At 38.5% G+C, this 19,965-nt stretch overlaps 1 protein-coding gene across 2 annotated transcripts in view; it reads left to right on the top strand.

The window, feature by feature from the left end:
* Positions 1–19,965, top strand: part of TNKS (tankyrase) — a 219,208-nt gene that overhangs the window by 155,228 nt on the left and 44,015 nt on the right. For both annotated transcript variants that reach the window (XM_045455749.1, XM_045455754.1), the window contains exons 12-15: positions 4,543–4,714; positions 11,678–11,757; positions 15,606–15,751; positions 18,475–18,640. In XM_045455749.1, the coding sequence (XP_045311705.1) occupies positions 4,543–4,714; positions 11,678–11,757; positions 15,606–15,751; positions 18,475–18,640 (564 nt within the window). The remainder of the gene's footprint in view (positions 1–4,542; positions 4,715–11,677; positions 11,758–15,605; positions 15,752–18,474; positions 18,641–19,965) is intronic.

Raw genomic sequence — 19,965 nt, forward strand, 5'->3', positions numbered from 1 at the left:
AGGTTAAAAACATAAAACTTACAGAGAGCAATATATATATGTATATGCAAATATATATACATATATATATTTTTTTTTTTAATTTGAAAGTTCTTAGAAGAATCCTGTGAGTGGCAATCTCATTTATTTAGTTATCTCAGCTTGAATGACCATTTAAGTACTTAATTATATGTATAATACAAGACTGTATTTTGGTTTTTTTTTTAGGAGTTTGATTCTTACATATAAAGAATATTTTAAATGTTGTTAAGCCTGTTTTTTGACTGAGTGAAGAATTGTCAACGTGTGAGTCAAAATTGTCAAAGCCAAGAGGACACACACACACACACACACACACACACACAAATGCATGACTTTCAGGTCATGGGCTATATTCTGTACGTTGGTGGGCCCTTTTAGTCAGTGCTTTCATTTATAGATTTTGTGGGTAACATGCCCAAGTCATTTAATCTCCTATATTTCTCCACCAGTAGAGTGAATTACTATCATTTGCCATTTGTGTAACTTACAGAATGGTAGCAGAGTCATAAATTCAAACTTTTGGGAACCTTTAAACAATTAACGCTCCCTGTAACTCTCTGGGACCACAGCGAAATATACACTAGCTCCAAAATATCACTTTTCTACTGTGAACCTGAATTAGAGCAGCAATGCAAATCCTGCCAGACGACCCATTTAAAAACTCGGGGACACGCTACAGGTGTAGTCCTATAAAATAGTTCCTGCTGCCCTCTAAAAACAAAGTTATCACCAACCTTGGAAGGCACATACATTTTGGACTTCTGTGCCTTGAACTACACATGTGGAGGGAAGAAAATTGGACTGACCACCTTGTAGAGAGCCCTGATTGTATCCTGTGACTGGTGGATAAAAGAGTAAACAAAGGTAGAACATTAAGGGTGTTGATAAAGTTAAATATAAGAGGAAGTTAGGGACTTTTTGTTTTCAATTTTGAATCAATTTAAAGGTCAGTAATGACTCCAACAGACAGCTGATTTCCCATCCAATAATCACTTTCCCCCTTCTTTGCTTCAGAACAGGGATCAGCAAATGCATTCTTAAAAGTCCAGATGGTAAATACTTTAGGCTTTATGGATACTTCTCTAGCCATTTTAAATGTAATCGTTTGAAAATCTAAAAATCGTTCTTGGCTTGCAAGCAGTACAGAATAGTCACCTGGTCAGAATTGACCCACGGGCCATAGCTCGCCTCAGCAACCTTCTTCTGTGGAGCTCTACTTTGTTCAGTTTTGGGAGCTCCACAGAAGGCTGAGTCTGACACAGTTCTGGTGATCTTACTCTCCTTGCTAGTGACTGGTATAGGCATGGCTTCAGGAAGCGTTTCCGGTTCCAGCCATAAGGAGAAGTCCTCTGGGAAAGGTTTCTTCTCTCTTACAATAGATGTATGAGACATCCTTTTGGGCTTTCACTGAGATTTATGGAGTTGTTTGCACGGAGCTGCCATTGTCATCTTTGGACCATAGAAGGACCAGCCTGGAGTCCTGAGATCGGGGAATCTGAGAAATTTGACATTTGCTTCTAGTAAGGAATAACCCTTCCTCACGAAAACTCTTGTCGGATGTTTGTTTAATGTTTTCCCTATCATCCATCCTTGTTCATTCTATGGGTTGTACACAGTTCCACCAAATTATTCCACTTGTTTCCATGGAATGAGTGCTCCTGTTAAATATCGCTGATACTTTTCTATCACTTCTAGTGCTTCAGCTATGTTGTCTGATAAAGCACTCTATAGATATTCTTTTGTTGCTGTGATAACTAGAGTTTGAGGGGGAAATTCTCTCATTATAAAAAATACATTTTCTAAAGCAAAGAATTTTATGTTACACTGATCTGTCTTGTACTTTAAGAAAGTTTGGTTTTCTGAAATACTAGAATACAATACTACCTTGGGAAGGAGCAGATGCCTTCTATACATAAACAGGGATGAGGACACAAAGCTTCAGTATATCAGCATGGTTTTAACTTTCTAGTGTTACCAATCAGTCCTCATCAAATGGTTGGAATTTTTTTCAGCTAAACATAAAAAATTCCTTTTATAAATTAACTCTAAACGACTTATCCATTATTTTTTTCACTTATTCACAAGATATTGGTGAAGCTCCATGAAATGCCCTATACCTTTTGTATTTCTGGGAGTGGGGAGGGTAGAGGGAAGAGTTACATTTAAGATTAAGTCATAATTTCTGCTTTTAAGTCGCTTACAATTTCAATAGAGCATCTAGCACAGAGCCTGATATTAGCAAGTGCTTAGTAAATGTTAGTTGCATCCCTTCCTTACAAGACTTCTTTGGAGGTAAACTACCTGGTTCTAATTTTGACAGCCAAATGCGAGGGTAAGGAGCGTGAGAAGAGAATAATTACTGGGTAGAGAAATGAGAATACGTGTCAGTGGAGCTGCATTCAGAAGCAGCCATCCAAAACCAAGAGGGGGAGAGGAACAAGAAAAGTTAATGTAAATAACGTTAGAGAGTAGTGATTTGGGGCCCGATTTCACTCCATGAGTGCATGCTCCAGGGTGAGTGAGAGAGAGAAGGGAATCTGCTGTTTTCTGTATTGCACTCAGTTTCACCATGCAAATGCATTGAGAGAACCTCTCCTCACACGTAGTGCGTTTATACTGTTTAAAGATACTGTATGTACTTTGGTGTTCGGTTGATCTGTTCACACATTGAAGGTGAAACGAGTGTTGAATTTACTGAGAAACCCTAGGTCTGTCTCTGCCATTGCATTGCTAAGGTATTTTCAAGGATAATATTGACCAAAGGCAAACTTTACCTTTTGCAATGACTTTAGAAACGAACATCTTCATAAAATGGGGTTCCAGGGTGATCTAATAAAGCTGGAGCATAGCAGGCCTATCACATTGTGATGAAAAAATATAGTAGAAAGGAAGGGAGTGTGAAAGTAAATTACAGATGGTCTTAAATGACATGCTGAAGAATTCAAGGTTATTTGAAGGCACTGAAGAGACCCTCAGTTTGAGCTGAAGAATAATTTTAGGTAATATCTGAATTTTGGAGTCGTAATTCTCAAACCATGTTACCGTGGTTTAACAAGCTGTATTGAGAATTTCTGTCACTCTGATTAAATAATTTAGTGAGTTTCTTATGCAATTTCCAGAAAATCATTAATCTTTAGAATATTCCCAATTTTAAGTTTTTCTCTTGTGGTGAAGTAACAGAAATGTTCATAGAAAAAGTCAAGAAATTTAGTTTGGTAGCTTATGTTTTCCATCAATACATGGTAATGGCTGTGTTTTTATGTTGCCTGTATAAACAGTCGCTTTTCTGCTGGCAAATGAGATCTAATTAAATATGTCAGTATTTCATGGCAAATTTTGTGAAACACCATTAAGAATTTAGATGAACCTTGCCTGAACAAGTGTGACCGCCTTACTAATAATGATGAAAGACTGGAGACATAGAGATCAGTTGTCTTAAATATTTTCTTTCCTTAATCTTGTATTTATTTGGTGGGTGTGGACAAATGCTTAAAATAACCTACTAGCATATATTTGTGAATTTACTACATGTCCTTAAGAGGAGCTTTGTAGAGGACCCAGAAAACCTATATAATACAATGCATATTCTCAATAGCCATAACTTTAACTTGGTAAACAAAAACTACCCAGGTGTTATAATTTGTAAGATAGTGCTAACTTGACATGGATATTTGGAAAGTCAGTAATCATCAAGCCTTTAAGCAACAAAAACACTTCCTGAGAGAGATGAGACTTGCACTGGATTTCATAATCCAGAAAGGCAGACAGAGGGCTTGTCTGAAAGGAGCAGCATATACAATGAACAGGGACTGTGGTCTGATTGGAATAGAGGGTATTTACTGGGGCATCCTGGATATTTTGGGGGACCTCCTGGAAAACAGGTTTGATCAAATTATGAATGTGATTCCAAAGCTTAATGTTGTCTTAAACAGTCTTAAGACTAGCTAAATGATTCTTCCTTTATAACTCTTCAAAGTTTTAAAAATGGAACATTTGAGCCTTTAAATCTTTCTGGTGGGGGGGGGGTGTTAAATGTGTTGGTAATTCAATGAGAGCATTCTGTTATAATTATTTACTAAAATTAGAAGAGAAATGTAATTAGCTACTTTGTCTTTGCCTACATACCCTGCTGTCTTTATATTACAGGAGCAAGTTTGGTAAAACCCATTCATCCAGAAGTATTTAATGTGCATCTCAGATGTGGCAGGCAGTGCAGGTCAGGGTCCCGCCCTCAGGGATCTCACATCCTAGTTGTTGAGGGGAGTGGCCGGGCGTGGAAGATGGACAGGAAGACAGTTACTCAGGGAAAGGAGGAGTATGTCGTCATTTGTATTTGGAAGGTGGTGAGACTAAGAAAGGGATATTTTTTCAGAAGCAGAAAACAAAGGTTAATAGTGAATAGTCTGTGGCATTTTTCAAAAACCTTTGACAATTTATTTTTCTCATAGAAACTTATTTGCTAGGGTGTAAAAGGGAACAAATAGATGCTCAATGCCGTGTGCCCACCCAATGATCTTTCAGATGAACGCACTGGACACTCTTGGTCAGACTGCTTTGCATAGAGCTGCCCTAGCAGGCCACCTGCAGACCTGCCGCCTCCTGCTGAGTTACGGCTCCGATCCCTCCATCATCTCCTTACAAGGCTTTACGGCAGCGCAGATGGGGAACGAAGCCGTGCAGCAGATTCTGAGCGGTGAGTTAAAGCAGATGAACGGTGAGGTCTCGGCTTCCCGCTTCCCGTTTCACGGCCACCGATCTAAGCAGACAAACTTTGCACTGCGTGTTTTAAGTAGCTCCTTGGAAGGCTTTCTTTGCCTGAGTATCTCTCATACCTCTCCTTGCTCCCAGTTTAGCCTGAGACCCTCCCTCTCAGGCTTTTTGGTGGAGTGAGGTAGGTATCATGAGAAGGAGACCTATGCTCTGTTTTTTTTCAGTTTTAAATTGAAAATCCGACTCATGGGTGTGACAACCAGAGGTGACTTAAGGCTCATGTAAACAGTGTGGAATTATGGTAGCTCTCAAATCTATCAAATAGAGAAAATTAGAAATCGCTCATGTGGTAATGATCTTTAATTGACTGTTCTTACATATGTGATAGCCTGACCTGCTTTTTTGTAATTCTTACCTTCATTGTGCCACTTTGAGATTATCTTGGGTTTTTTTTTTTTCTATCTTAAATATAATTGTAAAATCTTGCCGAATGTTAGTGCCTTCCTAGAACAGTATTAGATATTTTAACTCTTTAACTTGTTGAGGGAAATCAAAGGTAAACAGATATGAAAGTAGATTAGTTTCCCAAGCCCCCAAATTAGAGGAAATAACACAATCTAGCTATTAAAAAATGGTGAACAGAATTAATTTGGTGTAATTGACTCTTCTTCCCCATCCCTTTTATTTTGTCTGTGGGTTATATCTGCTCTAGAATGACATAACCAACTGGAAGAGTTAAATGGAGACGGAAGGCTACAGACTAGTAATCCAGAGTCCCAGTTTCTTTCTCCTGCCTGTAACCCAGTAGTTCTTTACTCCTTCAGGCACAGTGCCCCCTTTTCGTAATGAATATTCTATAACATCCCCTTTTCTTATACAGAAATGAAATGTATAAATAATGTGACCTACCTTTACAGCTACCTTCTAAAAACTCATATTAGATGCCCTAACTATAATATAAGGAATGACAGTAAGTTACAACAAAATAATTTATGATTATTGTAATAGTAATAGCTTGGGCAAAACTACACTAGAAGATAAAAATATACCCCACAAATTTCTGAAAGACCCCCCAAAAGTACAACACAGTTGAGCATCACAGCTGTCTACTAAAATAGGGAACTTTCCAGACTTGTGGAGCTCATATGTGTTAGAGCTGAATCAGAGCTAACCAGCCCCCTAAGAGTGTGCCACACTGTAAGAGCTAGTAGTTAGGATTTACTTTCCTCAGGCTAATTCATTGGGAGGTAGTATCGTTCAACTTCAGTCTTAGATGGTTGATCTTGAGTTGAAGTAAGCCCTATCTAGGACACCTTTACTATCAAAACTAATAAGATCGTGGGGCGCCTGGGTGGCACAGTCGGGTGAGCGTCCGACTTCAGCCAGGTCACGATCTCGCAGTCTGGGAGTTCGAGCCCCGCGTCAGGCTCTGGGCTGATGGCTCAGAGCCTGGAGCCTGTTTCCGATTCTGTGTCTCCCTCTCTCTCTGCCCCTCCCCCGTTCATGCTCTGTCTCTCTCTGTCCCAAAAATAAATAAACGTTGAAAAAAAAAAAAAATAAAAAAAAAAAAAACTAATAAGATCGTAAAGGAATGAAATTTCCTGTTATAGGATTTCAAGCTTAAACTATGAAAAACATGACTTCATTTAACTTCCTGTTTCTACAGAGCAATAGAACATTTACTTAAAGAAGGTAATCATGCTTTGAGTAGGAAATAGTTCTGCCTTCCCAGTAAATTCTAATATAATTCCAAAAAGTGTGATTTTTGTTCAAACATTCTAAATGTTGTTCTTCTGCTTTTTACCAAGAACCATTTAGTGCTGAATTTTCAGTTAGTTTCTTTAAATTGTAACCATAAATCAGGCAAACAGATAGCCATCACGTTAAAAATTCTTAATAATACTATGCATAATTTAGAGATAATTGACAAAATGGAGAAGAAAGGATTGAATAAATTAGGCAGATTTGATCCATTAATGTTTCTTAAATGTCTTCTAAATCAATGCAATTAGAGTATATGACTTCTGGTAAAAGATAAAATTAAATACTGAATCACAAATGAAATATTTTACTCAATTATTCTGATAATTCTTCTTAGAAGTTTGTTTGGAAGATAAAACATTAAATAGGTAATTAAATGCTTAACATAGGATATGCCAGAACTTTTTGGTTTAATTCTTAATATTCTTTATTGATATGGAAAAATAATACAGTAGTAGAATTGTATGATAAAATCTTGCCCTTAGAAAGGTTTTGAAATGGGAATTGTTTTTTGGAAGAGGAGACAATTTTTTTAAATTTTTAATTATTTGAGAGAGAGAGCATGCACACGAGTGGGAGAGAGTGACAGAGAGAGAGAGGGAGGGAGAGAGAATCTTAAGCAGGCTCCATGCTGAGCAGGGCTTCAGCTCATGACCCTGGGATCATGACCTGAGCTGAAACCAAGAATTGGATGCTCAACCAAGCCACCCAGGTGCCCCGAGGATACAATTTTTTAAATTAATATTTCTAGGGGCTCCTGGGTGACTCAGTCGGTTAAGTGTCCGACTTCAACTCAGGTCACGATCTCGCGGTCCGTGAGTTTGAGCCCCGCGTTGGGCTCTGGGCTGATGGCTCAGAGCCTGGAGCCTGCTTTGGATTCTGTGTCTCCCTGTCTCTCTGTCCCTCCCCCATTCATGCTCTGTCTCTCTCTGTCTCAAAAATAAATAAACGTTAAAAAAAAAAAAAAAAGATTCTCCCTAAATTAATATTTCTATGAGCAACTTGAGTATCTATAGTCTGTGGACCATGTACTAGCTGGACTTTTTGCTTGTACCTAAATTTACTAATCCAATTCCAGTTTATATCTCTAATGACTCCTAAAAGAATGCATCAGTCATATAGGATGTATACCAGGTTATTGGAGTTCTGTTCTGGGTAACATTTTTATGAAGATACATTTAACTAATAATGTTGATACCAGGTTTAAGATCCACTTTTAGAAACCTGCACTTCCAGCTCTCAAGTCAGTAATTGCCAATAGTTTACATTGATAAAGTTTGAATTAGGGGTGCCTGGGTGGCTCAGTCGGTTGTGTCCCACCAACTCTTGGTCTCGGCTCAGGTCATGATCTCACGGTTCATAGGTTGAAGCCCCACATCAGGCTTCATACTGACAGTGCGGGGCCTGCTTGGGATTCTCTCTCTCTTTCTCTGTCTGTGCTCCTCCTGCACTTGTGCGCTTGCTCACTCTCTCTCAAAATAAATACTTTAAAAATAAATAAATACTTTAAAAATAAAAGAAAGTTTGAATTGTAAACTGTTGGCAGTATTTATGTCAAAATTAATGTCGGCAGCTTTTTATAAACCAGAATTTTATTTATTTATTTATTTATTTATTTATTTATTTATTTATTAAATGTTTATTTTTGAAAAAGAGAGAGAGAGAAAGAGACCGAGAGAGACAGAGCATGAGTTGGGGAGGGGCAGAGAGAGGGAGACACAGAATCCAAAGCAGGCTCCAGGCTCTGAGCTATTAGCACAGAACCCCACATGGGGCTCGAACTCACGAACCTGAGATCGTGACCTGAGCCGAAGTCGGACACTTAACTGATTGAGCCACCCAGGCGCCCCAATGAACCAGAATTTCAAAACATGATTTCAGAAGATTTGACTTTTTTCTCCAGACCTGCTTTCTCTATATTCTGCTGTGTCCAGTGTAGTAGCTGCTAGCTACTTGTGGCTACATTTAAATTAACTAAAATTAAATAAAAATTTTAAATCTGTTCATCATTTGTCCTAGCCACATATGACTAGTGGCTACTATATTACCATAGATAAAGAATATATCCAGCATCACAGATAAATTCTTTTAAACAGTATGTTTAGGCTAGACCTTGCCATGAATTATTCTTTTTTTTTAATGTTTCTTTATTTTTGAGAGAGAGAGAGAGTGTGAGCAGGGGAGGGGCAGAGAGTGAGAGAGACACTGAATCCGAAGCAGGCTCCAGGCTCTGAGCTGTCAGCACAGAGCCTGACGTGGGGCTCGAACTCATGGACCACGAGATCATGACCTGAGCCGACGTCACTCACTTAACCAGAGCCACCCGGGCGCCCTAGAATGAATTATTCTGACTGTATATTCCAGTATGATTATTCCATTACTTTTACCTAATCATTTATAGAGGTAAGGATTTGGAGATTTGTAAGAGCTAAATTAAATACTGAAATCCCCACTTACATTTGCACATTGAAATAAGTCAGTAAGACCTATTGCCAGTCCAGTGACAGCCAGTCTACAGGAGACTTGTTTTTGTTCTGTTTTGTTTGTTTTTTAATAGCAAACTGCCTTCTGACCTTTGGAACTTTCAGTTTGGGTTTCTTCTCTTTTCTTTTTTTTTTTTCTTTTCTTTTCTTCTCTTTTCTTTTCTTTTTAAAATTCTGGTGAGCCAGAATAGAATTGGAGAAAAAATTAGAAGCCTATCTTTAGCCTTTGACTCTAAGTGAAATCTTTAATTTCATACTCTGAAAAAGCCAATGTGCTCATAAAGGAATTTACTGATACAGTATTTTGCATATCAGCTACTCTTATTTTACCTATGTTCCCTTTTAACTTCATTTTTATATCCTTCTTTTAATTCTGTTTCTCTTTGTACAAAGCTCCTGGGTGTATAGATATCCTTTCAGCTACTACTTTGTTCCCAGAAATGAATCTGTTCTAAGCCTGTTCAGGATTTATAATGGATGCAAAGGTCTATAATTTCTATAGTAATTAATCAATATCTTTAAATAACTACTTTCTACTCTTTGACAAGGAGTAAGAATTTCTCCATAGTTCTCAGAGAGATTTTTATATTTGCATAAAAATTTTTGCTTGATTGTAAAATTATAACCCTTTGCAAGTAGTCTGTATCAAGACCAATGTGCCAATTTCAAATAATTCATAGAATGAAAGCACTTATCCATACGAGCAGTATCCCTCAAATGCTAGAGTCTGAAAATATCCAAAGTTCTAACTCTATATACATAAACAACTGTCATTTCACTTTGCAAAATATTACCTATATACATCCAAAGGATGTTTCCGTGAGCTCTGCCAGCTGCGAGAATTACTGTCACAGAGACATAATATCCACACCGACTCCCTCACCCATTCATGCAGCGAAGTCGTGCACATCGAGAAAGGAGGCAAATGAGACAACAAAGAACAGGATAAAGGCAGCCAAAGAAAGAGTGATGGTGGGCCAGACACACTGACCCCAGTATAAAATAGCATGGTGGAAGTCAGTTCAGCAAATGCTTTCTGAATGTTCTCTGTGAAAAGGACCTTGAAGACGAGCAAGACTTGATTTCTTTCCTCCACAGTTCCACAAATTAATGAATAATAAGCTCTTGTCTAAAGAAAAATACTTATTGATGTTTCAAAAATGTACTTCGTTAAATGAAATATTTTCCTCTCCTCCCTTTAATCTTAGCATTTTATCTGCTAAGTAATATCATGACTAAATAAACACAGTTTATCTTTTATGGAAGAGTTCTCAAAACTTATGCTGTAAAAGCCACTCTTCCTGAATGAAGCACTTTAGAAAGAGCTGGAGTTGTTTCTTCTGAAATCTAAAACCTTTTCGTAGCATCACTTGATCTTCCCCTGTAGACAGAGGACTCAAGGAAGGATCTTTGATCAAAAGATAATGTAATTTTAAATCTGAAAGAGGATTTAAGGGAACCCAACACTCACTTTATAGGTGCAAAACTAAGCTATTAAGTGATTTGTCCATCATCACTGTTAAAATCCAGGTCTCGTGGACTTCACTCCTTTTGTGTTACATGAGTGTGTATACACGTGTGCAGTAGAAAGGCCAATGTAATGTCCACAAACATATTTTGAGTGACATATTTGTACATTGTTTTCTTTAAAAATTTTTTTATTTGGGCCGACGTGTAATGAATTTTTGGTTTATATTAATCAAAACACTTCATCTGTTAACTTCATACATCTGGACCTAATGGCCTAATCTAATTATATTCCATTTGGCATTTCTGTCACACCTCCCAATTGTACAGACATTTTTTATTGCATTTCCCTGAAGCCATTCAATAAACGTGAATTAATGTGAATTTTAGTACACTGATTATATTTTCTGAGATCACTAATTTTGGGAGTAGTATTTCTGTTTCAAATTGAGGAAGTTGAGGCCAAAAAGAAAAAGGCTAAACATTGAATACTGAAAGTTGAGTGGCTCCCCTAGGTTTGCACAACAAAATCAATGGCAAAGCTTTGCGAAAGCACTTTGCAAGACCAAAGTATCATAAAGGTGTTCTTGATACTGTGTTCTATGTTTCTTTATTCCCTTTTGCCAAGTTTTGGCCAGAAGATTTGAAAGCTAGAATAGTAGGGACAGAAGGATTTATGTGTCTTCGAATTTATTTAAATATAGCTTAGGATGGGGGTGCCTGGGTGGCTCAGTCACTTAAGCATCCAACTCTTGATCTTGGCTCAGGTCATGATATCACAGTTTGTAAGTTCAAGCCCCACATTGCACTCTATGCTGACAACATAGAGCCTGCTTGGGATTCTCTTTCTCTCTGTCTCTGTCTCTCTCTCTCTGTCTCTCTCTCTCTCTGTGCCCATCCCCCCTCCCCTACTCTCTCTCTCACTCTCTCTGTGCCTACCCTCCCATCCCCCACTCTCTCTCTCACTCTGTCTGTGCCCATCCGCCGTCCCCCACTCTCTCTCTCACTTTCTCTCAGAATAAATACTTTTTTTTTAATGTGGCTTAGGATGAGATGGATGTAAATTGAAATAAGAAGCCACTTTTTTCTCCTCTGAAAACGGCTTAGAAAATCCATAGATTATATCTCAGGAATTTCTGACCCCTTAATCCCTCTTTCCATTCACCAAGTAATTTTCCTTCTTAACTCTGTGATTCCTTAAAACCTAACACTAATCTCTCCTCTCTTTTATTCAGAAAGTACACCTATACGCACTTCTGATGTTGACTATCGACTCTTAGAGGCATCTAAAGCTGGAGACTTGGAAACTGTGAAGGTAAATCAGTGCTTTTAACATCTTGGGTGGCACTATTGAACTTTGCTAACCAATTCATTTTAAGCTTATAAGTGAAACCATTCAAATCCAAACAATGAAAGGGAAAAACAAAGTCGATCCATAAACCAGGAAGATTTCCTAGTACGTGCTTTATATCCATTAAACCAGTTTTAGTCACTTTTCTTCTGATTATATGAAAGCTCTTTTATTTTCACTTATATTAATGAAACTGTTACTTTTGGCCACACTCATAAATTTCTAAGCTAGTTCAAGCCCAGATAATAGTACAATAAATTTCAAAACAGTGTTTCTTCAACTTTTCCAAGAGATTCTCAACAATTGCTCTAGAAAAGCATTCTTATGATCCTGCAACCATTTGGAATTACTGATGTACAGAGGATGGATTTTCTTTTCTATGTAACTCTGCTTGCCAGGAAGATTTTAACAGCCGTTGTTTGTGGTATAGAAACATGGTTATAGATTTAATTTTTTTCAAATATGAAATAATAGTCTGATCTTGAATATGTTTTTTTTTTTTTTTTTCAACGTTTATTTATTTTTGGGACAGAGAGAGAGACAGAGCGTGAACGGGGGAGGGGCAGAGAGAGAGGGGGACACAGAATTGGAAACAGGCTCCAGGCTCTGAGCCATCAGCCCAGAGCCTGATGCGGGGCTCGAACTCATGGACCGCTAGATCGTGACCTGGCTGAAGTCGGACGCTTAACCGACTGCGCCACCCAGGCGCCCCTTGAATATGTTTTTTAAAAACACACACTTCCGGGGCGCCTGAATGGCTCAGTCGGTTGAGCATCCGACATCGGCTCAGGTCATGATCTCGCGATTCGTGAGTTCAAGCCCCGCATCAGGCTCTGTGCTGACAGCTCAGGGCCTGGAGCCTGCTTCGGATTCTGTGTCCCCCTCTCTCTCCGCCCCACCCCTGCTTGTGCTCTTTCTCTCTCTGTCTTTCAAACATGAATAAACGTTAAATAAATAAATACACTTCCTATCTGTAACCACTCATGCAGGGGTGATAGAAAGAGGTGGCATTTTGTTCTTGTTTGGGGGTTGGTCATGTGGTTTCATTTGTCTTTCTTTCTTTCTTTCTTTCTTTCTTTCTTTCTTTTAAAGAAAGGCTAATGTGAAATTGGGACTGATAGTCGTAACATTATTTTTTACAAACTAAAGTTTGTCACTTATTAAGCAAACTCTATTTTTGTGATTTTTACCAAACTACCTTTAGCATTCTTTCTGGTTGAAAATGACAATAAATGTGCAGAAATTTTATTTTTGTTTCAGTATGTGGCCATTTCTAACATCTCTTCCATCTTACAAGAACATCTAAGTTATTTAAAGAAAAAATAGTAAATTTCAGTTGTAATAGCCACTGGGGAGAAATCTTAAAGTTCTCTTAGATCTAAAATTATATACTTTTTATTTTCATAATTAAAATTACATACTTCTTGTCATTTGAAATGTATCCTAATAACAGAAAATCTTTAGGGGCACCTGGGTTACTCAGTCAGTTAAACGTCTGACTCTGGGTTTCGGCTCGGGTCATGATCTCACGGTTCCTGGGATCGAGCCCTGTGTCGGTCTCTGTGCTGACAGCACAGAGCCTGAGCCTGCTTGGGATTCTTTCCCTCCCTTTCTACCCCTCCCCTGCTCGTGCGTGCACACACACTGCCTCTTGCACTCTCTTTCTTTCTGTCTCTCAAAATAAATAAACTTAAAAAAAAAATCTTTAAATAGAAAAGTGATCAGGACTCCTTTTCTGCATCACAGCATTGATAATCTGGGCTCCAGACTTACTACATGTGCCCATTATCATTAAATTAATCGTTTAGTATTTCCCGAATATGTAGTTTTTAATTCCACGTGTTCTGTATGTACTGATAGGCAAATATACCACAGCTTTCAGGTTTCTGAAACCATCCATTCACAGTAAAGGCCAAATAATGTTTTATGAATGGAATGGAAGGGGAAGAAAAAAAGCAAAGGACAGACTGAGAATTAAGTGTGGTAGGTTGCTTTCCCTATAGGCTTCAGAAAGTATTTTTAAAAATTAGGAATTAGAGGTAAGGCTGTCTGCTGAGTAAAGCAGACAGCTTGACTGAAACTATGGAGACCAGGTGAGAAAGATGTGAAATTCTTTGGCACTCAAAAGAAAGTGAAATGGAACAGAGAATGAAGAACTTCCAAATATTAGAAATCAAATATTTAATAAGCAAAATGAGCTTTTATTTTGGGGACCTGGCTAAATGAGTTGTGTTTTATTCCCTACCTCATCCCTGTTTTGCCAATATTCTCTGCATGGAAAAAAAGTGAATTTAGAGTATAACAGCCTAAAGAGCCACCAGCAGCAGCATGAAGCAGCTTTCATCACGTAGGACACCAGTAGAAGGTGTTTGCTACCAATGTTTGTATCCTTTCTTTTTACTTTAAGTGTTTATTCTGTTTTTTGATTCTATAGTATATGTATTAATGTAGCCACAGATTCACTTGTCGTGAAAGGATAAGACGTATGACCTGGCCAGATGACAGTGGCTCTTTGGAGTTTAGAGTCTGGGGCTTTTCCACATAGAGCTGATGAGATCGTAGGCTCTCCCTTATGGCCCAGACTTCCTTCTGTCATGTAAGCATTGTACCACCTGAAAAGCCCTGTTTCTACCCTACCAACATTGAAGGTGCCTCGTCAGTAAACCCGTAGAAACAGATGCCTTCCAAGGTCCTAGTTTTTATATAATCGTAGCTCATTACAGTGGCAGGAGTGGCAGCAAGATTGTCAAATGCCTGGAAAGTCCTGCCGTCATACCTTGTAGCCTAGAAAATGTCACTGTTTCGGCTTTTTTGACCGTTCTTCTATTACCTTTCTTCACATCACTTCCCTGAACGAGGGCAATTAAGAGAGTAAGCAGGGATCGAACAGAAAGATCAAGAGGTCACAAATCAGGAAAACCGGGTCTGAGTCTTCATTGTACCTTTGCCTTGCCAGCTCTGAACCTTGGTGTATTTATCTGTGAGATGGAGATGATGAGCCCCTTCACGGACAGTAATTCTCTCACTGAAAGAACATGAGATTCTAAATAAACTGTGGATTATTATTCACATACTGTTATTATAATTCATCTATCACCGCCAGTGGCACAGCCTGCCGGCCTTTCTTTGCTTCCCACTGCCGTGTAAGCAGACAGAATGGAGCTTGTGCTGAGACAGTAGCATTCGGAAGGAGACGAGAGGGAAGGCGAAACACTAGAGCATGACTGAAATCAGTCTGACTCTATGAGTCAGACGGACATCTCCCAAAGATCAGCTCAAGCCCTGGTGACTGCCCGGCTTTGCTGTAGTGGGTCAGGGGGCCGAGTGGGTGGCCCAGGCAGAATTTGTTTTTCTGGAGGCTTTCTGCTTGCCATGTCCACAGAACCAGGAGCTCTGGGTGGTTCTGCAGTCAAGCAGGGTCGGTCTTGCTTGAGGAAGGAGTGGCCGACCGCGTGCAGGACCGTAGACGCGCTGTGGCGGTCAGTCTCAGGGAGAAACGCCCTGTGAGGATGAAAAATGAAGGCATCGTTTGCCTTGGAAAGCCTTGCTTTATGCTGGGTTTTTCTTTTCGATTAGGATTTTGGCCAGGAAATGATGAAAAAAAGATTAAATTGCTCTGTAAACAGTAAGAACGTTTGTAGACACTGTGAAGCCAGGCATAGTGTTGATTTTTAAACATCACTTGCGTGATCTAATCTTTGGAAATAAATATTCATTAGAAAATTACAGTTTATCTAAGATGCCTGCGGTATTTTGGAGCAAAACCTATGAATAAATATTAATGTCCTTTGTGTGTGTGTGTGTCACTAAAGCAACTTTGCAGCCCTCAAAATGTGAATTGCAGAGATTTGGAGGGTCGGCATTCTACACCTCTACACTTTGCAGCAGGCTACAATCGTGTGTCTGTTGTGGAGTACCTCCTACACCACGGGGCCGATGTCCACGCCAAAGACAAAGGGTAGGTGCTAGAATTGAGCTGTTTGGGACTTAAAAATTGTTAAAATGTGGTTGAAGTCTCAGATTCTTTTCCCTGTTAAAAAAGTCATGCATTGGGGCGCCTGGGTGGCGCAGTCGGTTAAGCGTCCGACTTCAGCCAGGTCACGATCTCGCGGTCCGTGAGTTCGAGCCCCGCGTCAGGCTCTGGGCTCATGGCTCAGAGCCTGGAGCCTGTTTCCGATTCTGTGTCTCCCTCTCTCTCTGCCCTCCCCCGTTCATGCTCTGCCTCTCTCTGTCCCAAAAATAAATAAACGTTGAAAAAAAAAAAAATTAAAAAAAAAAAAAAAAAGTCATGCATGTTTTTTTAAAACCTAAAGCATTAATAGAAACATACAGTATAGAAAACGAAAATTCCTATCACCCCACCTTCTAGATAAAAATTTTGTTGTAATCCTCCAGACTTTTTAAAAGCAGTGGGGGGGCGCCTGGGTGGCGCAGTCGGTTAAGCGTCCGACTTCAGCCAGGTCACGATCTCGCGGTCCGTGAGTTCGAGCCCCGCGTCAGGCTCTGGGCTGATGGCTCAGAGCCTGGAGCCTGTTTCCGATTCTGTGTCTCCCTCTCTCTCTGCCCCTCCCCCGTTCATGCTCTGTCTCTCTCTGTCCCAAAAATAAATAAACGTTGAAAAAAAAAATTTTTTTTTAAATAAATAAATAAATAAATAAATAAATAAATAAATAAAAGCAGTGGGAATGCTGCTGTGGGGGGTCGGGCTCGTTTTTAACATAAATGTGGATGCCATTCCATGCAGCCTGCTTCATAATTTGCTTTTTCACCCAGAAATGGGTCTTGAATGGCTTTCCATATCAGTACTTAATTGTTCATCTCATCTTTTTAATGCCTATCATAGTATTTTACTGCATTGTATGAACATGTTTATATAGTTTATAATTAATGTGTGTCCTTTTTTTTTTGCTATTAAAAATGTATAATCTCTTCCCAAAAGAAGCCATCCATCCCAACGTCATTGCTATTAATAGACACATAATTTTATTTTTACCAACTCAGATATTCTGTATTTTTATGTTAGTTTACTAAATTATTTTAATTTATCTAGTCAGAGTTTAAAGCAGCCATGGCAGCTATTTAGTGATGCAAGAAGGAAGTTTTAACTGAAATGAGCTTCCATATTCTGAGTTAATTTCATATCATCTCAAAATAGAAATAAGCAAGCACTTTTCTGTGCAATTACATATCAGAGTACTGTAGAATTAAACCACACAATTTAGACTTTAATTAACCATTATGGATTTATCTTTTAAAAGGGATACATCAGACTTGAAGTTTTATAGTCCACTGGAGAGCAACCAACATTTATTTCTACTGCCCATTGTAGTTAGCACTTAGTATTTTTAATGTTTATTTATTTTATTTTTTATTTTTGAGAGTGACAGAGTACGAGTGGGGGAGGGGGAGGGTATAGAGAGGGAGACACAGAATCCAAAGCAGACCCTAGGCTCTGAGCTGTCAGCACAGAGCCTGACGCGGGGCTTGAACTCACAAACCGCAAGATCATGACCTGAGCTGAAGTCGGACACTTAACCGACTGAACCACCCAGGTGCCCCAGCACTTAATATTTTTTATCTCAAAATATTAAAAACAAAAGTACTGATCTCTAAATAAAAAAAAAAAAAAACATTTGATACCTTGGTTTTGTTATATTTTAAGTGCAACTTAAGCTTATCCTTTCGTTGCACCCTTATGGGAATGGCTTTCTATCCTTTTAGGATGCCAGCTGCCTTCTAACCAGAGCTTGGAGTTGTCTCAGAATAGTTTGTTCATGAGCTGAGGCGGCTAGATTTCTCATGCAACTAGAGTTTATGGTTGGTGTCATTATTTTCCTCACCAAATACTACAGTTCCTGGATCACTTGGATTTTGACTTTTCATTGCTTCACACCTAAATATTAAATCTGTGCATTGAAGCCACTGCTGAATTATTAGGAATTCAGAAATAAAAACGAAAGACAGAAGGTAGAACTTGACTGAGTAAATTAGTTAAATTTTTTTGTCTATTTTTTAAGTAGGCATACCATTTTCATTAGGAAAACCCAAATGGAAGAAAATCTGAGTGGATGAAACCAGAGTATTGGTTAATTATTCCTGAAATCACTTTGTAGTGTTGCTCTCCCTATCACCAGGATGAAACCTGAATTAAAAATATTGTGATGGAGGGGCGCCTGGGTGGCTCAGTCAGTTAAACATCTGACTCTTGATTTCCACTCAGGTCATGAATCTCGCAGTTGTGGGTTTGAGCCCCATATTGGGCTCCCTGCTGGGAAGGTGGAGCCTGCTTGAAATTCTGTCTCTCCGCCCCTCCCCTGCTTGCACTCTCTCTCAAAATACATAAATAAACTTAAAAAAAATTTTTTTAATTAAAAATATTGTGATGGAACCTTTTCTCTGGGTCTGTCTGTATGTGTTCTAAGCATAGGATTGCTGTGAAATTTCTGTCCCATCACCAAGAGGCTAGGGGAAATCCTTGTGTTGAAAGGGGTGTTTTTGAAATTATTAATCCTTACTTAGAAATGGGTGACTGTATCTTCAAGACCCAGGGAGAATTCTTTCTTTTTAAGTGAGTGCTCATCATAGTCACTGCCAAAGAAGAATTAACATCATTTTTATTATAAGTATCATCTTAACACAAAGATCTGTTACATGTTTTAAAAATAATTTTCTTTTGTTTAGTGGCTTGGTGCCCCTTCATAATGCTTGTTCATATGGACACTATGAGGTAGCGGAACTTTTAGTAAGGCATGGGGCTTCTGTCAATGTGGCGGACTTATGGAAGTTTACCCCTCTGCATGAAGCAGCAGCTAAAGGAAAATATGAAATCTGCAAGCTCCTTTTAAAAGTATGTAATTTTTAAAATTATAAAATATAAAGTAATTGCATTGGCTTTTCGGTTAGTATGGAAAATTACATCACAGTGAATTATTAAGTATAATAAGTGCTGTAGAGATTGCTTACATTTTCTATTTTAGGGGCGTGTTTGAGTGTGATAACATGATACTTGCATAGCTTTGAATAGTGTCTGAACTATCTTTCTGAGCTGATCTGATGAGTTCATTTCATCACAACTCATCAAGGTAGGTCTTGGAAAGAGTTGCATTTGTTTGCATTGCTTATACTTGAGGTATTAATATCAGAAAACATGGTAGAAGGAGAAACAAGTTTTTCAATCAACTTTGATTTTTTTTTCTTAGTAGCTGTATTATTCTTAACAAATTCATTGCTCATTAAACATTATACCTACATGTCTTATAAGAACTTTGATATTAGATTTTTATTAAAATACAAAGCAATCTTTAAACAAAGTTATTCATATAAGTTTGGGGGATAGCAACGAGATAGTAGGAACTAATAGTTATATGAAACTAACATAATTTTGTGGATTAAAAGATGTGAGAAATGATCAGACATATATTTGTGTAGTTTTCTTTTTTTTTTTAAAGCTTATGGCTAAACATAAATAGAATTCTTGTCCCCACCGCCTTTATGCCATTAAATATGTTTTTATGAGTCTTAAGGATAATAATGTATTTGATACTCATTTTTACCGTCACTAGGTGGTAAGAAATAACTTCCAGGAAAAACAAACAAACAAAGAACTTCCAGGTCACTGTGAATTCACTGTCTAGTTTGGTTTATTCTGAATTTCTCCAGTGGGCTGGTAGCAGTCTGTCAGGCCCATAATAAAGGTCCTTGACTTTTATTCATTTCATGTTGTAGGTGTAGATGATTCAACTTTTAAAATCAAATCCATTGTTAATAACATCTACACCTAATTTCACGTGAGGTGTTAAGACTTAAAATGAAAACAGTAAAAAATTAGCAGACTTTGGTATTGATTGCATTTAGAATCAAGTACTTTTTCCACTGGTGTATCTTCCTCTTCTTACTTCCTTCCCATTATACGCACTAAATATCTTTGTGTCATTAAAATCTGGTCAAAAAGTAATATCCAGGCCGCTCTTAAAAGGAAAAGGGGTTTCCGGAGACAGCGTGGTGTCTGGGAAAGTATATGACATGACACAGAAAAGGTGCCCAGCCCCTTCCCCACTTCACTGTCACCACTGATCCTAAGACTTAGACTTTCCACTGAGAAGTAGTTACAAAGCTGATCCACCATATTGCTGAGCAGGGAATTTACAAAGAAAAGGCGGGTGTTGGCTCTGG

This window comes from Leopardus geoffroyi, chromosome B1 (genome assembly GCF_018350155.1).
Source record: "Leopardus geoffroyi isolate Oge1 chromosome B1, O.geoffroyi_Oge1_pat1.0, whole genome shotgun sequence".
Classification (NCBI taxonomy): Eukaryota; Metazoa; Chordata; class Mammalia; order Carnivora; family Felidae; genus Leopardus; species Leopardus geoffroyi.